At 41.8% G+C, this 17,375-nt stretch overlaps 1 protein-coding gene across 1 annotated transcript; it reads right to left on the bottom strand.

The window, feature by feature from the left end:
• Positions 1-224: 224 nt before the first annotated feature.
• Positions 225-8,689, bottom strand: shha (sonic hedgehog signaling molecule a). The gene is made up of 3 exons (XM_044177274.1): positions 8,041-8,689; positions 3,964-4,225; positions 225-1,964 (listed from the first exon to the last, which is right to left on the bottom strand). The coding sequence occupies exons 1-3, from the start codon at positions 8,338-8,340 to the stop codon at positions 1,285-1,287; spliced, it is 1,242 nt and encodes a 413-aa protein (XP_044033209.1). The 5' UTR covers positions 8,341-8,689; the 3' UTR covers positions 225-1,284.
• Between the last annotated feature and the right edge of the window lie 8,686 nt (positions 8,690-17,375).

Raw genomic sequence — 17,375 nt, forward strand, 5'->3', positions numbered from 1 at the left:
ATGTAAAACAGTTATATAGTTATGTATTTATCATTATAACCACCCAAAATGAAGGCTCTGTACGTTATAAAAGATAAATAGACCAAAGGGAAAATATCATGATTTTGTTTATCAATGAGCTGTTTTTAAGACCTTAATTTGGCCGGAAAATGCCTCACAATGTCGTTCAAATGTTCCTCTTTGTGTTCCCTGTGAAGCTCATTCAGACAAAGACATGTAACAACTGCAAGTTTGAAGATTTTCTTTATCTCATTTTGTAATAAACATATAAATAATAAACTCTAGACATTTTTGACGCTTCGCCCTGTTATGAAAGTTAACTGGTATGGTCTGGCTATAGGCCTATAGACTATCCAAACTTTGCATCTGCCGCAGGTCATTTCTATAAAACTATTTCCCTATTACAAAATATGAAAAGAAAAATACATTTTTAGTACATTTACAGAAGTTACTTATTAATTTATTTAACGAAACTGTTTCAGTACTACTTTAACTGTTACTGAATTGTCAGAATCTGCATTTAATATTTTTCTCAGAAGAAAACAGAAAAATAGAAACACAACAAAAAAAGCAGAGAATGCAGACACGAGGCAGAATATCTGTCCCTCTCCGACAACTTAAACGAACAGTTTCCAAAATAATAAAATTCTTAATAAACCAAGCAGTACAAGATTTTTCCAATACTTTCCCAACTACTGTATTTAAATTAAAATATATTCTCATATCTTACACTATTTCAAATAACGAAATGTGATTCGGTAGCGATCTGTCAAAATCTAATTTACAATTCTGTGTATAAAAATATAATTTATGGAACCCCGCGAAGTTTGTTCTCCCCAAAATATAACAGTCAGTTGCACATATATGCACATATGAACATTACAACCTGTCAAAGTTAGCTCCTTTCTACATGGTCTTTCTCTTTGCGCTGTTTTTTCTTTTTCATTTTTTTCTTCGTTTTTTCTGTCTTTTTTTTTTGCATTTGAGATATACAAAAATAGATTATGCACAATTTGCTGCTCACACCGTTTCAGAATCCATTTGTGTGACAGCAGCGAGTTCACATGAGAATAAATTATTCAAAGAGAAACTTTTTAAGGCTCCATTCATTCTTTGAAAGGGGGGGACACATGGAAAAGTCACTGAAATAAATATCCCAACTCCGCTGGGGCCTTTGTCTTGTTTGTTTGTTCGTTCGTTTTTTAATTATTATTATTATTTTATTTTTTAATCTAGTTCGTGTGTCCTACATTTAAGTCTCATTCTGCTCCCGTAGTAGAGGTTTCAACTTGGGTATACTGACATCCCAAGTGGATGGATCGAGTGGCTGTCCAAGAGCCATGTTCCTAATTGATAAAGGATCTTGGAGTACCAGTGCACTCCGTCGTTCTGTGCGCTGACTTGAGGCTGGGAACTGAAAAGCAACGAGGACACCCAGTGGGCGAGCCTGACAGGTGCCAGGGCCCAGTGCGCCAGGTCGTGGTCTTCTATCACTGCGTAACAGGACGCAAGAACCTGGTCCACCACGACGGTCCCCTGCACGGTCACCGGCGCAAAGGAGCCCTCGTGCTCTTGCGTGTAAATCCGTTTTACGGTGACAGGCTCGAGTCGACTTCGCTCGGCGTCAAACACGAACACCTTTTGTCCAGACTGGACTTGGCTGGCGAAGATTGCCGACATCCGCTGCTCTTCCGTGGTGTTGTGGCCGACGAAGAGGAGGTGCGCGGCGGTGAGGGTGATTTTCTGGCCCGAATCGGTTTCGATCACGTAGAAAAGCCTCCTGGTCGCCGAGTCTTGGTCTATAAACATGATGAAGTCGGTATAAATCGGGTTTCCGTCGCCATCTGCTGCCAGGACCCTGTCGCCGGTTTGGAGGTCTTTGACCGCCTTCTTGGTTCCATCCTGAAGGGTGACAGTGGAGGAGCCTGGGAAGCAGCCGCCGGACTTTGCTGCCACCGAGTTTTCTGTTAAAATAAAAAGTTAAAGTTATAAATAAATATCATGTACGGTTTTTACACCATCAGAACATGTTCAAGTCTTCCATTATAGTAGAACCCATTGTGGTGCTGCACAGTTATTTTAAAAACACCTTCAAGACACATAAAATGTCCCAAAGCAGCAGTATTTAAAGCCTTTAAAAACGTTTAGGACTTAAATAATAAATCACAGGTGCTTTGAGCAGTTCACACCACCGCCCCATTCAAAAGCCCATTCAAGAACCTTCCTTTTTAGCTCGTATTTGTATTTATGCCTACACACATCATGGTGGGCCATATGCATTTTGCATAATGATGACTGTCTGCTCCTCTATGCCAAATGCGTATTGGCTTGGCCCACGTTGGTCTGAGACGAGAAAACTGAAAGCCTTGGCTCATCTATTCTTAATTAAAAAACCCAATAAAGAGCAGGCATTGTTATTCTAAATCAGCTTGTGGATCGAGCTTCTCTCGGTAAAGAACACTTACGCCTTTCCCAGCTACTCTTCCCATATTTGCTCAGGTGCAGAAACCTCTATGTGACAATTCACACAAATAGGCGACTCACAACTACTATTTACCCAGTGGAGCCACTTTTCCAAGCCTCTCGAGTTGTAGATTTGAATTTAAATGAGGGCCCGGACTCTTAAATGCGTTCTGTTGTGCAACATCAATGTCCCCTCTTTCTACCACCTCTCCCTGCTTTGTTGTCAGCCTTGATGACAATAATTTTGGCCTTGGTGGAGCTCTTCACATACCAGTCTCTAGGATCACACTGTCCTGCACACAGAAAAGGGGGTTTCCTACTCAGCATTTGGGGCTTTTAATCTTCTTTTAAGATTCCCGAGCATGAAATAAGGTGACAACTGAAAACCAGATTTACCCCAACCAATTCAACATTGTTCAGCCAAATCCTTTTGGTAAAGTCGCATGACCCCTAATGACACGTCGGCCTGGCCCATACTGTGATCTCAAAACGTGTGTGTTGAATGATAAGCAAGGGATTTATCAATAAAGTCTGGGCTAAGAAAAAGTGCCATGGTTCATCAATCAGTGTGAAGAAATGTTTCTAAGCGCCGTAGGTGTCCTTTAGCTTAGTGAAAGCCTGTAAGGTTATTTTAACCCCAAAAAAGGAGCCAAATAAACCTTGTTTTAAAATTAAAAACTGAATCGCAAAGTTGTGATGAATAACATCCGAAAGAAAAAAGCTTTAACAAGCAATTTTTTTTTCGTTTTTCCATTATATGACCTAATCCAAAATATCACCTAATTACCTAAAAACATCCTAACATTTTATTTTGGTTTCCACTGGTGTGCAAAAATCCAGAGAACAAAATGATTTGCTTTTTCTAGGTCACACCGAGGAGCCTTGTTAGATTATGGTCGTGGTTCCCACCAGGAGACAGTGTGGGGCGATGTAAGATCAAGAAATAAGCTGCATGGAAAACGCTCGTAACGCCACTGGGATGTGCTCCATACATCATTCATAGAAATATATTTCATAATACAAAAATCTTGTCAAGATGAATGGTTATACTCAAACATGTGATCTCTGCCCTCCAATTACCTCATCAGATGAATACTGAGTACACGTTCTTTTGATTACTCATTAATTCAATGATAATTTGGGGTTTATTGATGAAAATTAAATGTATAGTTTTGCAATATAAATGAATCAACAGATATTAAGACACGTTTATTGCATTTCTACCGTCAAGCTTCACCTTCGTTTCTCTCTCTCGGGACTCATTTCATAGTCCAATTTACTTTTCCCTTACAAACAGCTGTAGAAACTCTAATTTTGCATGAATCCTTAGAAGATAAAGCAGGACAGTAGCTTCCCAGAGCCGCACCTGCTCTTTTAGATGATTACAATCGCACCTGACGGGAAATGGTGATGGATCTGGTTATTTTCATATCACAGTGCGCATGATAGATTTTCTCTGGGTACAATAAGGTGGTTTTTCTCTCAATCTTGCAGCCATACCTGCTTTCACAGAGCAGTGGATGTGGGCTTTGGATTCATAATAGACCCAGTCGAATCCGGCTTCCACCGCCAGCCTGGACAGAGTGCCGTATTTGCTCTTGTCTCTGTCCGAGGTGGTGATGTCCACGGCCCTGCCCTCGTAGTGGAGCGACTCCTCGAAGTGGTGTCCGTCTTCGTCCCAGCCCTCGGTGACCCGCAGCTTCACCCCGGGCCACTGATTCATCACTGAGATGGCCAGAGAGTTCAACTTGTCTTTACATCTCTGCGGGAAGGAGAAATGGACCAATTAGTCACCTGTTGTGCCATAGCTTGTAGGTATAAGCTGTCCAGGGGCATAAAATGTGGAAAAGTCTGAATCTAGAACAGCATTTGCCACCAAAGCCTTTCTTATATTGACACATTTTCTGTTGCAAAGAGTAGCAGGTACTCATAACTGACTAAAAATATAACATCTATTGGTCAGACAAATAAAGCATTACACCGCATGCGCCACACATGGAAGTCCCCCCCCCCCCCATAAATAGCGGTTCCTAATACATATCTGGTATGTTTGCCTAATATCTGCTGTCCATTATGGCGATAGCGATAAAAAAACAAAAAACAAATCAAACTCGGACTCACTGAGGCCTCGCCCACACCTCTCCATCCCCAACTTACGCCCCTGATTCCTCCCAGCTGAGGTGAAACACTGGGACTGAGCTTCAGCTCTGATCCTGAATGTGAGCTTACATTTGTCAGTGTGAGCAGCAGCGTCAGAGGGCACATCTCGGATAAGAAAGCTGCTGATGAAATATTGATAAGGCACCGCATTCGCTTCACTGGCCTATAACATATGGGTCTTTGGTCTTGGAAAGGTGCGAGCAGCATCCCTTTCTATCAAAAAGTGTTGCATCGAACACAACATGCATACATTAGAAATTCATGAGTTTGTATTAGGCGATGGAATGAGCGAGTCCTTTGTTGGTTGCAATTTGTCTGTTTTCTTTAAATCAATAATTGATATGCAGATGATATGAAGATGATCTTCAAGAGCAGCTGCTGCCTTAAAATATCTGGAGTTTGTCCTATAAATAAATCGTCGCACCCCAACCTCTCTGCGCTCTCAATGAGGATGCTTCGCCTTCTCCAAGACAACTATTCTCAACCCTCAACCAATATGTCAAATAAAACATCACAAAGAGTCTTTTCAGTCCAACCGTCGAGGGAAACTTTCATTATTCCTCTCCTGCAAAGTCTTGGAGACGTGACATGCCTCCTTAAGTCGAGGTGTTTCTGCTGCTGACTGACAGACTTGTGAAATATCCAGGGGTGGTATGGGCGCACAGAGAATCGTCTATGTGTGTGACCCACTGTCCCTTTCCCTTCTGGACAGCCCGTGTGTCCTAAAGCAAGAATGTTCACACAGACCCCAAAAGAAAAAAGGGGTTCCACATATATCAGTGGTTGTTTTATGAGGATATCACACTTGTAGAATGTGTTGAATAAAAAAAACGGCCCCCCCCAAAAAAACTCCCACATTCTGAGTGGGACTGTCGGAGTCAAGAGCCGTAAACCTATTTATTAATTCATTAGGTCGTGTGCCGCAAATCAAGCCAAATTCTGCTCAGCCACCGTGAAGCCCAGCAGGGCGCCCTAGACCGGCGCTTTGTGCTCTGGGTAAAGTTGTTCAACAGCCTCCCTCTTAATCTTTTCACAAATGATTTGGTTAGAGGAAACACTTATCAGCTACCTGTCAGTGCAAACAAGCCGCCAGCTCATCTCTTTTCCGGCGCGTTTGCACTGTGGGCAGAGACTGCAGGCTCCTAACAGTGCTACACTGCAAAGAAACAAAACAAAAACAAAAAACCTATTGGACCTTTTCTAACAAGTAACATTTGCCAATGTGGGTGATATGATCTCTCAGGGCAAATCAGGTATTTTCTTGATTTTTTTTTTTTAATCACAAAATCTACTCAACACCTTATTCTGCTTTACAAGCTGTATCTGGAAAATTTCATTTTAAACACGCTGAATTGAGGAGATTGAGCAATCTCGCTACTCCACAAGAGAAATGTTCTTTCTCTTTATACTGAGGCAAATAGTATTTTCCGACTGAACATGAAGCAATAATTTGTGGATGATATGAGAGTGATGTTCCTGTTCATCTCAGGCCCCGTCCCTCCAGGAAACACCATCTGTGAATGATTGTAAAACGCCTCTTTTGGCAACTCTCCTGTCTTAATAGTAAGGGGAGTAGATGCTTGTTGAAGCGAAGTATCAAGTCTTTTATAGTCTTGGCTAGTGAATTGATTGATTAATTCATTAAATTTCACACACCTAATGGGAGCCACTGCAGGCACGTGCTTTGTTTCATGTATACATACAACATCTTTTTTTTATAAAACGTAAGATAACAAGGAAAGTCCACTATATTCGTGCGTAAAACTTCGTGCGTAAAAACCCACTAGGTTCATTCGTAATGCCGTGGAACAGCGCAAAGACCGTTGGCACAGCGTAAATCCCCATGTGATAATGCTTATCCTACTGGCAGAGTAGCCTACAAAACAGCTACAGACCCCCTCTTTTGGATGTTCATACCCTAATTTGATGGCTTTGCAATGTCATGTATGATAAGAACAATATCACCTGTTTTAACTTACTATGGCCTCCCGCTGACCAAAGGTCATAAGTTCAAATTGCGTTTCAGGCCCAGTGACGGGTGCCTAAAAAGCCCTTTCATGTACATGTCACACTTAGAGCCTGTTGTTGTGTTTTCTGTAAATGGGTGTTTTACTCAGATTGAAAGCCTTGCAGACATATATTACTCGATATTCTCACAAATGAATAAAACAACAGTGAAATCAAACTGTTCCCCTTTTTGCTGGAGACCCTGGAAACCTCCTCGGGGATCCGTGGGGGTCCCTGAACCCCATCACATCCCCACGCGCCTGCATTTTCATAATCTGTGTGTATGAGAACCTATAGGTGTCTCACAGAGGCGATGTGGGGAGGGCTGAGAAGGACGCCGAGACCGCACGCACAGTGAATATTTCATCGGAGCTCGTGCTCATGCATGGTGCGAGGCACGGGTTCAGGGACTCCGGCGCGCGCCTGGCTTCATCACCACCAGCACCACCACCATCACCACCGGCATTTTATTATTACTGAGCCAATATATCCCAAGCGCTTTTAATAATTCACCAGCATCTGAGTGCTAAAAGTCATGCTGAAGAGACGCAGCATCCTGCAGCCTGGAATGAAATCAAGGCTGCATCTCTGCGATGTATTGTGAAGCCTCGTCTTATCTGTACAGAACGAGCTATGAGCTTTGATAACTAACTGCCTACATGAGGATAGAGTATTTAAAAAAAGATGTCATCATCCGTGCAAGTAAGGCACCACCACCCCTGTGCGCCTTTGCTCATATAATTGACCGAGTCCCACCCATTTATGAAGTCCTGATAGTGTTCAGAACACTCTCAAAGAAATGTCACTGTTTTCATGCACTGATGCACACCATGCGAAAGGCTAAATTTCAGCAGCCTGTGCGAGAAAATGTCTGAATGAGCCACGCCATGCCTGAATAAGCCCGGCTGTGCGCATCGCCAGCTCTCTGTATTCATGGCTGGAATAAAGAAAAGGCGCTTAAAACAAGCTGCAATGTTAAAGCTTAAATAGGCAACAAATACTGAATGGCTTCACGGAATGTAAGGTAACACGAATGTGCGCCCGTGAAACAACAAATAGGGCCTCACAAAGATACAAATATAGATATGAGGAGAGAGGCGCATTAATATTTTAAATACACTGTCACAATCATGAAGGCCGAGTGTCCTGACTGTCCGCCTGCACATCACTTCTCCAGCTGGATTTCTACATTCGCTTCAAGCCTGCAACCTTTGAAAACTCCCATGCTGGTGCATAAAGCGCATCTGCTTTTACAGTGGAGTTAAAAGGCTCAGTGTGAAGAGTTCAGCAGCGGGTAAAACAGACTTCACTTAAGGTGCGCAATCTGTCTGACAAGGAGGTTGTTGCAGTGCGCAGTGATGGTGCGTTAGGAGACGGGCAGTAGGGAAAAAGGTTATTCTGTCTCCTTACCTGAGTCATTAGCCTGTCGGCACCGGTGTTCTCCTCATCCTTGAATATGATGTCTGTGTTATAATTGGGAGTCAGTTCTTTAAATCGCTCGGAGTTTCTTGTGATCTTGCCTTCGTATCTGCCGCTTGCCCCGAGGGTCTTCTCCGCCACGTTGGGGATGAACTGCTTGTACGCAAGAGGTGTCAGCTTCTTCGGGTGTCTTCTCCTGCCGTAGCCCCTGCCCGGTCCGCATCCCATCCCAGAGGACACCAAGGACAAGCAGATGAGACCGACCAATACGATTCTGGTCCAGAGCAGCATTTTTGTCCTTTAAGATCTCAAACGAATCGCCGCTGCTATCTCTACCGTCTGCCTCTCCCGGCTCTCGCAATGTCCTTGTCTCCTCCTCTACTTCGCCTTCGCCTGGTCTCTACTGTGGCAGGTGCGGAAATGAACGCCTCAGACAAATGGTAATAACGGGGCACATCGAAGGAGGGTTAAAAAAAAAAAGTAGTGAGGGAATTAAAAGCCACGGGATCTCTAGTCGAGCTGCAGCCGCTTGTGTGAGGCGACCGCTTTTACTGCTTTGTATTATAGCACCGATCTATAGCAGGGGAGGGATTTGATTGGCTCGCCTAGACAAACCCTCCTGATGTTATCCCACAACAAAATCTTAAAAGATTTCTTCCACCTGAGGGTTAGCCTGTGTTGCGGGGAGGAGGGGCTGTTCCATGGGAAAACATCAATTATAAACCGTCTTTTTTCACCCTCCCATTTTCCAGATTTCACGGCGAAGGCAGGACAGACGGGAGCACTGGCACGGTGCTGGGCTCAGACCTGAAGCAGCGTAGTTAGGTGAAGTGCTTTCAGTATGTGTGCGGTAATTGAACTGCGTCTGGGATAACTTTCCGCACAGAATGCATTTCCCAGGAGAATAAAACTACTCGTGGACGCGCACTGCGCACGCCTGTACTGGATGATTTTGCTGTGACCCTGTAGCCACCAAATACATGAATAAGCATAATGAAGAGTTTACTTACTTAGACTGGTGGATTTAAATTCGAAATAGCTTCGAACCTACTTTTGTAAAACAGCCAACGTAAATATACGCACGAAAAGTACGTAGGATACGTTTCGTACCATTTAGGTTAATGAAGTGTAAATAAATCTGAGCAAACATAGCGGAATTTAACGCTTGGTGTGACATTACTCGAACTCTATCAAACTTAACTAAAACTTGACAATAAACCTGCACTAATATCTGTGTTGTGCGCGCACTGTGCGCCCTTGTTGCGTCCCCATCTTTACTCGTCAAAGCATGGTTTCATTCTTTAAATGATTATTTCATCCGATTCATTTTTTATATTTAGGCCTATATTCATCTAATTACAGTACATATTGTCACAACTCTGACTTACATCATGAAGTAGACTCCTTAAGAATGAGGGTGGGAACGGGACAGATGTACAGTACAACATAGATGAGGCTTTAGAGACAGGCCTGTCCGTCTCATCCAAGGCCAGTTCTTATTGGAACCAGCCTATTTAGCACGTTAAATGTTCTGCCTGCATCTGTTATGGGCCAAGGATCACCCATAGGCTCTCTTACACACTGTCTCCCTTCCATCGTCCATTTCATTGACAGCTCAAGCCTTGGTAACCACTGTATTTACTGGCCAAAGTAGTGTAACTTTCTCTTGTAGTCTCTCCTTTAAAGGAGAAGGAGAGAGGGGGGCTCCTTGCACTCATGGCAAGCAGTAACACCCAGTCCCTCTGTAATTAATTCTCCACTTGTATTATGATTTTCCAGTTGCTTGGGTGTCAAAATAGATTTTATTTCAATCACCAACCTTCCTGAGTTTGATTAGAGCCAAGAAATATTTTAGTGTAGGTGTTGACTAAAAACTGCATTACAATCACACATAAAACACCACTGTATCCGCATTCAAACCATATCAGTTCAGACAAAAACAGATATCTCAAATGGCAAATTATTTGTGTGATAACAAACCAACAGTTAGAGTAATTACAGGAAGAAGGGCTGTTTTGGGGCAGCTTTAGCTCTCATCACACTGACAGTGTGGCACAGGTGCTCTGAAGTGAGGACAGATATGCCAGCCTTTGGTGTGGCTTCAGTCTCATTAAACCTCACTCTGGCTGACCTCCAGTCTGGTTCAGTCTGTGCCAGGCTTGTGGCACCGCAACCAGGGCAGGTGAGACTACATGCCGCTCAGTGAGACTATGAACATCAAGTCTTGGCCAAAAGATGGTTTGTGCACTTGGCACGCTGCTGTGTAACCCAGACCAAGATATTCTACTACCAGTGATGGCTTTCAGTCTACATATCACTGAATTCCCCCTGTTTTTGTTAAATGTCATAGAGATTCTCAAGATGTCTGCACTAGACATATTTCTGCAGTTGTCTCTGGTACAGAGCTGACAGCAGTTGTGGTGCCCTGAGGGACACCGGAGGCGCTGTTTGGCCCCAGGTCAGAGTCTTGGTTCAAGTGTCACAGCTCTGAGATAAAACCTGGCATGCCACACAAACGCCTCAAAACCACAGAGACCGGAGGAGATGAGGCAGCAGGAGTCCATAGAGGCCTCAGTCCTCACATTCATAAAAGGATGAGAGTATATAATTATTATTATTGTTGTTGTAGACACTTCAAGGGGTTCTTTGTAAATAAACCAAGTGACAAAATGTGATGCTAAGTGAAAAGAATAATGCAGAGATTGCGATGAATAATGCAGCCTAAAGAGCAAGGTGTGCTGATTTGACAGACTGGATTTGAACTTGAGTTTCTGCCACAGAGGAAAGCAACCATCTATCAGCCCGACCTGGGGCAAATAGTATTTGCAAACATTACACTTCATTGTTTGTTTTTCGCCTCCTCCAGTGCCAGATGGGTGGAGTTGCAACTAAATGCAATGGAAATCACAGCAGACCGTTTAGACAATTAATCAAAGTATCTAAGATCAATTTAGTATATGAACTTTTGATTGAGAACTTATGTTGATGCTGTCAAAAAAAACCCTCAAACATCTTAATACAAACACAAAAAATACTTGCAATATCTGCTAATTCCTGTTCTGGACTTAAACAGGGTTACTCCCGTTCAGGATGAATGAGGCCACCAGATTATCATAGGAATAACACAGAGACAAGAAATATATATATATATATATATATATATATATATATATATATATATATATATATATTTACAGTATATATAGTCACACACTTATGAACAATTTAGAGTTTGCACTTCAGTTTCAAAATAGACATTTTCAGTTTGCCAAACTGGGTTTGAAAGGATTTTATAAGCCCAACAGCTAAACCACAAAGGAGCACATAATCCTGCATTTTAAGTTAGAACAAACAAACGGAATATTTTCACCTGACAGCAACATTATCCAAGTTTTTTGGAAACCCCTCTGTTGTAAAAGCTATCTGAACATCACAAGGAAAGTATAAACAAAGGTCTTTACTAAATAAACAATTTCCAAAATCCCATATGTGTACTGCTATGGGACGTTCTCTTACCCTTGTATTTACATTGACCTTGGTTCTGCATATGAAGGTGACACAGCAAAACAGAGCCCGATTTTATGAAACAATTCGGCAGGGATTGAGGGCATTACACAATTCACATTAAGAAGCCTATTGCATGTGATGGCTAATCCAGCGTGAGGCGTGAAAACGGCCAATGAGTCATCAGTTTTTGGGTCCTTCTGTGTCACATCAAAACACGTACCACCCAAAACGCACAGACCTCACATCCCCTCATGTAACCCTCTATCCAGTCTGAGACAACTACTCTGTTATGCTCTTTCTTTAAAAATCTCCCTCTTCAGCCTGACATTCAAGGGAATTAAGAGATATGCTTCGAATCAGACTAAATCCACACCCATGTTTGATTTCTTGTGCCATAGTCTCGATCAAGCACGAGCGAGATGCAACTAGAAGTGGTTGAGCAGAGTTTTACCAGTGTAAGTCCCCCCCAATTACTGCTTTAAAGCCTCCTCCTGTCTGAATGTTTTGTAACATTGTTAGACGGATTAGAACTACAGAATAATCACGCACAAACATATAAGTAGTGTCAGGCTTTCCGTGTTGTTTTCCTTTCCTGCAAATAGGGTTTCCTTTCTTCCAGCCCAACAGAAAGCGGCCATACCACAACTCATTGTGGTTTGATCTTGCAGGTGGGGTCGGCATTCAAACCTTTATCCTGTTCTGAACGTTTGACAAACAGTTTATAGCACGGACACGTTGCCGTCTATCCCGTGAACATGTGTACTCTTTTGTCAACATAATAAAAGTTTGAATAATCTTCCTCTAAATGGTTTATCTAAGCTGCACGCATCAAGCATTATGAAGAAGCAAAGAGTCAAAATTCAGCTGAACAGATTCAGGTGCCCTGAGGCTACTCTGTCAAGCACAATGGAAATTTCACAATACATTATCTGGAATCACAGCCCTCAGCGTGCCCCGGAGTCTGTAAAGACATTTTATTTGCACTCTCCAGCCGCTCCCAATACTTAAACATTAAACGCCAAGGCTAGACAGGCAAAACCACTTTGAACTGCAGTGCAGGGTGAACTCAGTGGGAGGGGAAGGAGGTGAGTGAGTGGTGAGCGGGGGGCTGGTGTGTGTGCGATACTTCACCAGGTGAGTCAGCGCTGGCCACCGTGCAACACCATCACAATCTTGGGCAACGGTGACAGAGAAGGGAAGGGCTCAGGCTCATTGACATGTACATGTGGCTGTTTATTTTCAGACATAACTGGACTGAAAGTTTCTTAGGGTACACTGTGAATAACTAACATCTAAACAGGTTGAGTACCAGAATTTTCATTAATAAATCTTTTTTTTAAGGGCGATTATTTCACCTTTTTTAAAATAACTTGTTAGTTTCATTTTCTTGACAGTACATGTGGCTAATTTCAGTTCACTTCTATCTAACTGAAAGGATACACCGTAAAGAATCAACATCTTAAAGGAATATTTAGACATTTTGGGAAATACGCCTATTCATATTCTTGCCCAGAGTTAGATGAGAAGATTGATACCACTGTCATATCTGTACGCTAAATATGAACCTACAGCCTTAAGGTGGTTAGCTTAGCTTAGCATACAGACAGGAAACAGGGCGAAACAGCTAGTCTGGCTCTATCGAAACTCTTGTCGTCACCGTGAGGTTACCAGTCTACCAGTGGAGACTCCAGGAAGTCACTGCTTTAGGTAAAGAAATAGTACAGCACATAATCCCCCCTAAAAACCACAACCTGGCATTTTTACGCCTCAGATTTGGTACAGATTAGACAAACAAGATATAAAGTGTAATAATTAGTGAGCTCTTGAGGTGCTGGAATTTGTTACATTTGAACAGAGCCAGGCTAGTCGTTTCCCCGTTTCCAGTCTTTGTGCTAAGCTACGCTAACCGTCTCCTGGCTCCAGTTTAATATTTAATGTACAGATTAACTCTCTGCAAGAAAGTGAATAAACACTTTTCCCAAAATGTTGAACTTTCCTTTAAAAATTAATTTGTCTGATATTGACTCCTAGAATTTTCTTTATTTCCTGAAAACAAGGGAGAAGAAACTGCCAATTGGGATAGTTTATTTCTTTTGTTTCTTATTAGTATCATTTTCTCAATTTTAATTTGCAAAACTGTTCTGTTTCTGAGGAGAAACAATGAAGAATGTACATCTTAACAAGTTGATTTGTCTCTTATATGAGCCATAAAATGTTATTTTCTTGAAGGCATATTAAGTTGGAGGACTCCCAAGAGACAGATGAAAGAAAGAATGGTCAAAATTGATGCAGCAGAGGCCGAGATATCCTGACACTTAGTCCTTTGTATGAGTCATGCTCCAAAAACACTGGATCCTACACTTCCCATAGTGCAACTCTATAGCGTCTTTCGTTAGACCCTCCCTGCCTGATAAATGCCCACTTCTTTCAGTCTTCACACTCCAAGTTTGTAACGCAGGCTTTCTGTTAAAAAAAATGAAATCTCAAACCTAATCCAAGATTTTCTCAGACTTTACAAAGCTCCCTTCAGAGCCACAGAAAACATTGTTTTCACTGGTTGAGTAGCACTCTGCATGACACGTAAACTGAACTTCAAACTTCAAATTGGTTGAATGTCCCTTTAAAATAAGTGGGAAAATGTGCCTATAGGGTAAGATTAATTCATTATCTCATTATTTTTTATTTCAATTTATTGACACTACAGAGCAGCAATCTGTACTCCAACATATTGTTTCTATATGTTGACACTCATTTCTAGAAAATCTGTGACAGGAACTGAATTATCTCACCCTACTGGTAGAATTAAAGGCTGAATATGAGCTCAGATGCCTTTGTAATATTTTGTGTGTCTGTTGTTAAGTACCACTCAGAAAAATGTGTTGATCAACAAGGTTACAGGAAACAGTTCAATCAAAACACCACCAGTGACTCAAAGACATAAAGTTGTGAAACAGTCTACAACTTACTGACGTACCAACTTAATCACACTGGTGTGAGAGTATCGGCTAATCAAATATACTTCTTAGTGACGAGCAATCTGCTTCAACATGATATCTTCAGCATTCGTTTTCATTAAAGTAAGGACACTGATTCTATCTCTCTAATGAGCCCTGAGTTTTTTGAGTGTTTGCCATTTTACCGCGGGCTACGAAAATGGAGGTTATAATTCCCTTCTGAAAATGAGGTGTAGGAACACAAGAAACAGCAGGAAAACTTAATCACACCCCGTTAGCAGGCTACTACACTACCCATGCCAACCACAGTAACCACCTGTGTGTCTGATAGTCAATTATGATACGCTAACATGCCGCTCAGGCATTCCTATCCTCAATCAGCTCTTTCTCATCTGCCTTAATCATATCTGCAAAACATTGTGTCTGTCAGCAAACTGACACATAGTTGTTTATTTGTTAGGTTGGTTGGTTAAATATAGATTACTTGCATATTTCGCATTTCTCCAGTATGGATAACTCTATTTTGCATCACTAAACATAATTTACTGTTCTTTGGCATTACATTTCCCCTTTCATTTAAACCAGTTTCAAGATGATTTGCTGCAGATATCCCCATTTATCAAAAAGAGGAAGTGCTGGCACGCTCCGTTGTGTCACAGTTTGTGTTAAATCAAAGTTGATAGCAATCATTTGTGCGTTCATTCAAACTTTACTAATCCAGGAAATTGCTGCTACTGATCAAAGTTATTGCTTGGAAGGAACAAGGAAGCTGAACAAAAGTGACAGTGCCTCTTATCTAATTATGAGTTGTGGCTTTGGATGGACACAGATCTTTGTCAGCTGGATATTTGATGGCGTTTCAAAGTGAAAGCGGCAATTAATTTTGTGTTAAATACTGCGGTCTGCGTAATGATCAGTGCTCTTTGTGGAAGGATAGAGATGAGAAACCCAATCATACAAAATGTTCCTCTGGCATACATACATATCTGTTGATTTATTTAAATGTGTGAAGTCACATCCAGTTACTCAAACCAAATGGTTTACTGTAGATGCACCTGGTTTGGCTGATTAATACAAAGTACAAAAACAACTTAGTCTGAACAAACCACTTCCCCGGGTTTTTGACTAAGAGAAACACCCTTCCTATAATATCTCAAAGTAATGTAACACTATTGAAATGGTACAGTTCATTGTGCCGTTAATAACCAAACGTGTTCATAGAATTGCAATGGTGTACTTCAGTTTAAACCTAAAAATAGTGCTCCACTGATTTAGCATTGCACTCCTCTGACATTGTTGGATACACAATGGATATATTGTTTTTTAAAAAGATTAAAAAAATGATGCAGCAGTCTTTTGTATTCCACACATTCTCTCCTTCTTTGTCAAAACTTGGCGCCTACATTACCCACAATGCAACGTGACCACCGACATTTCAGTTGGAGATTCAGGTGTGTTAGGCTACTATAGCCTCGCTAAAGCCTCAAGCAGAGATGAGGATCAGACCCAATCGACTCAAGTAACATCACTTGAGGCAATATATCAGATTTCACGCAGCTCCCTCTGGAGCCACAAAAGGCTTTATGCGACTTTTTTCATGGACATGGTGATGTGTAAAATCAAAATAATTTTCACATAGCCACCAAATTGCACAATAAAAGTTGAATTAGCAATTTCCAAACTTATTGCAGACATAATTATGCATATATAAAATTATGCTTATCTAAGAGCTGTCACACATTTACTTTTTTAAACACATTTTTATTTTGCTTTCTGTGAAGATACAGAATAAAGTGAAGGTGGGAGCTGCTAAAGAATAGTGACACATGATGTGCTCTCTGGAGAAATGAAGTTCAGTTACTAAAGACCTTCACCCTCTCTCCCAAAAAAATTAGACTACACTTCATTTAGCAAAAATTAAAAAATAGATAACCTTCCCCCTTTTCTGAACTGCCCTCCCCCCCAATCATCATGTGAGAGTGAAAAAGTGATGTATCTATTGAGCTTTAATCCAAACAGACAAGGAAAAAAGTACACACTTAACCTGTCAGCACCCTCCAAAATCAATTCGTCTGATCAGAGGATAACAGACAGAAAGTGAATCCTGCAGCTGTAGTAATTCACACAAGCAGAAAAACGTCAAAACATGTCAAAATGTGCAAACTGACAAACACTCGACTGCCTCCGAGTGGGAAACTTTGACTCAGTTGATGTACGTGAGTGTGCATATGCGAGGGCACGTGCATGTATGGCTATAGCAGAGGGAATAACAGCCCAACAGGAGTTAATGAGGCGAGTGACTGACGGAGCAGCCTGCCTGTGTCAACAGAGTATGGAAGACAGTCTAGTTGGGAGCTAAGTGTCTGAGAGAGCCCAGGTGAGGAGAGAGAGCGAGCCGGGAGGCGGTGTTGATGGGAAATGTCAAACGCTGCTCCGGAGGACGAGTCTGATTAGCACCCAGACTGCACTGCACCTCTTGCTCCCACCTTAGTGATGACCTCTGCCTCTCACACCTCTTCCTCCACTGACACCCTGAATAACAAAAATCCACCTTGAGACATCTTCATTCATTTTTTTAACAAGGAGAAACTCCCTGAGAAACTTCAAATAAATGAAGGAAGGACCAAATACCTTTATGGCAGCTTCATAAAAAGCTGCCAAACAATCAGCCGCTGGGCTCTCATACCCATTTTTATGATTTGTTTAGCCGGCGTGGTTGTGTGGGCTCTGGGTTAATTATCTTATGTGGCAGAGGCTTCTGTTTGTGTCCCCTGAGAGAAAATGTGGGGCACTGACCTGCATTAAAACTTCTTTGATGTCTGATCAGTAACAGACAGATTAAACTGACAGACAGACAATAAAATG

Source organism: Siniperca chuatsi, linkage group LG19 (genome assembly GCF_020085105.1).
Source record: "Siniperca chuatsi isolate FFG_IHB_CAS linkage group LG19, ASM2008510v1, whole genome shotgun sequence".
NCBI classification, from domain to species: domain Eukaryota; kingdom Metazoa; phylum Chordata; class Actinopteri; order Centrarchiformes; family Sinipercidae; genus Siniperca; species Siniperca chuatsi.

Excerpts from the sequence above, each read along its gene's own strand:
- shha (XM_044177274.1), bottom strand. The coding sequence starts at position 8,340 with ATGCTGCTCTGGACCAGAATCGTATTGGTCGGTCTCATCTGCTTGTCC. Across the intron at positions 4,226-8,040 it reads CCGACAGGCTAATGACTCAG|AGATGTAAAGACAAGTTGAA; the intron begins GTAAGGAGACAG and ends TCCTTCCCGCAG. Across the intron at positions 1,965-3,963 it reads CCACTGCTCTGTGAAAGCAG|AAAACTCGGTGGCAGCAAAG; the intron begins GTATGGCTGCAA and ends TTATTTTAACAG.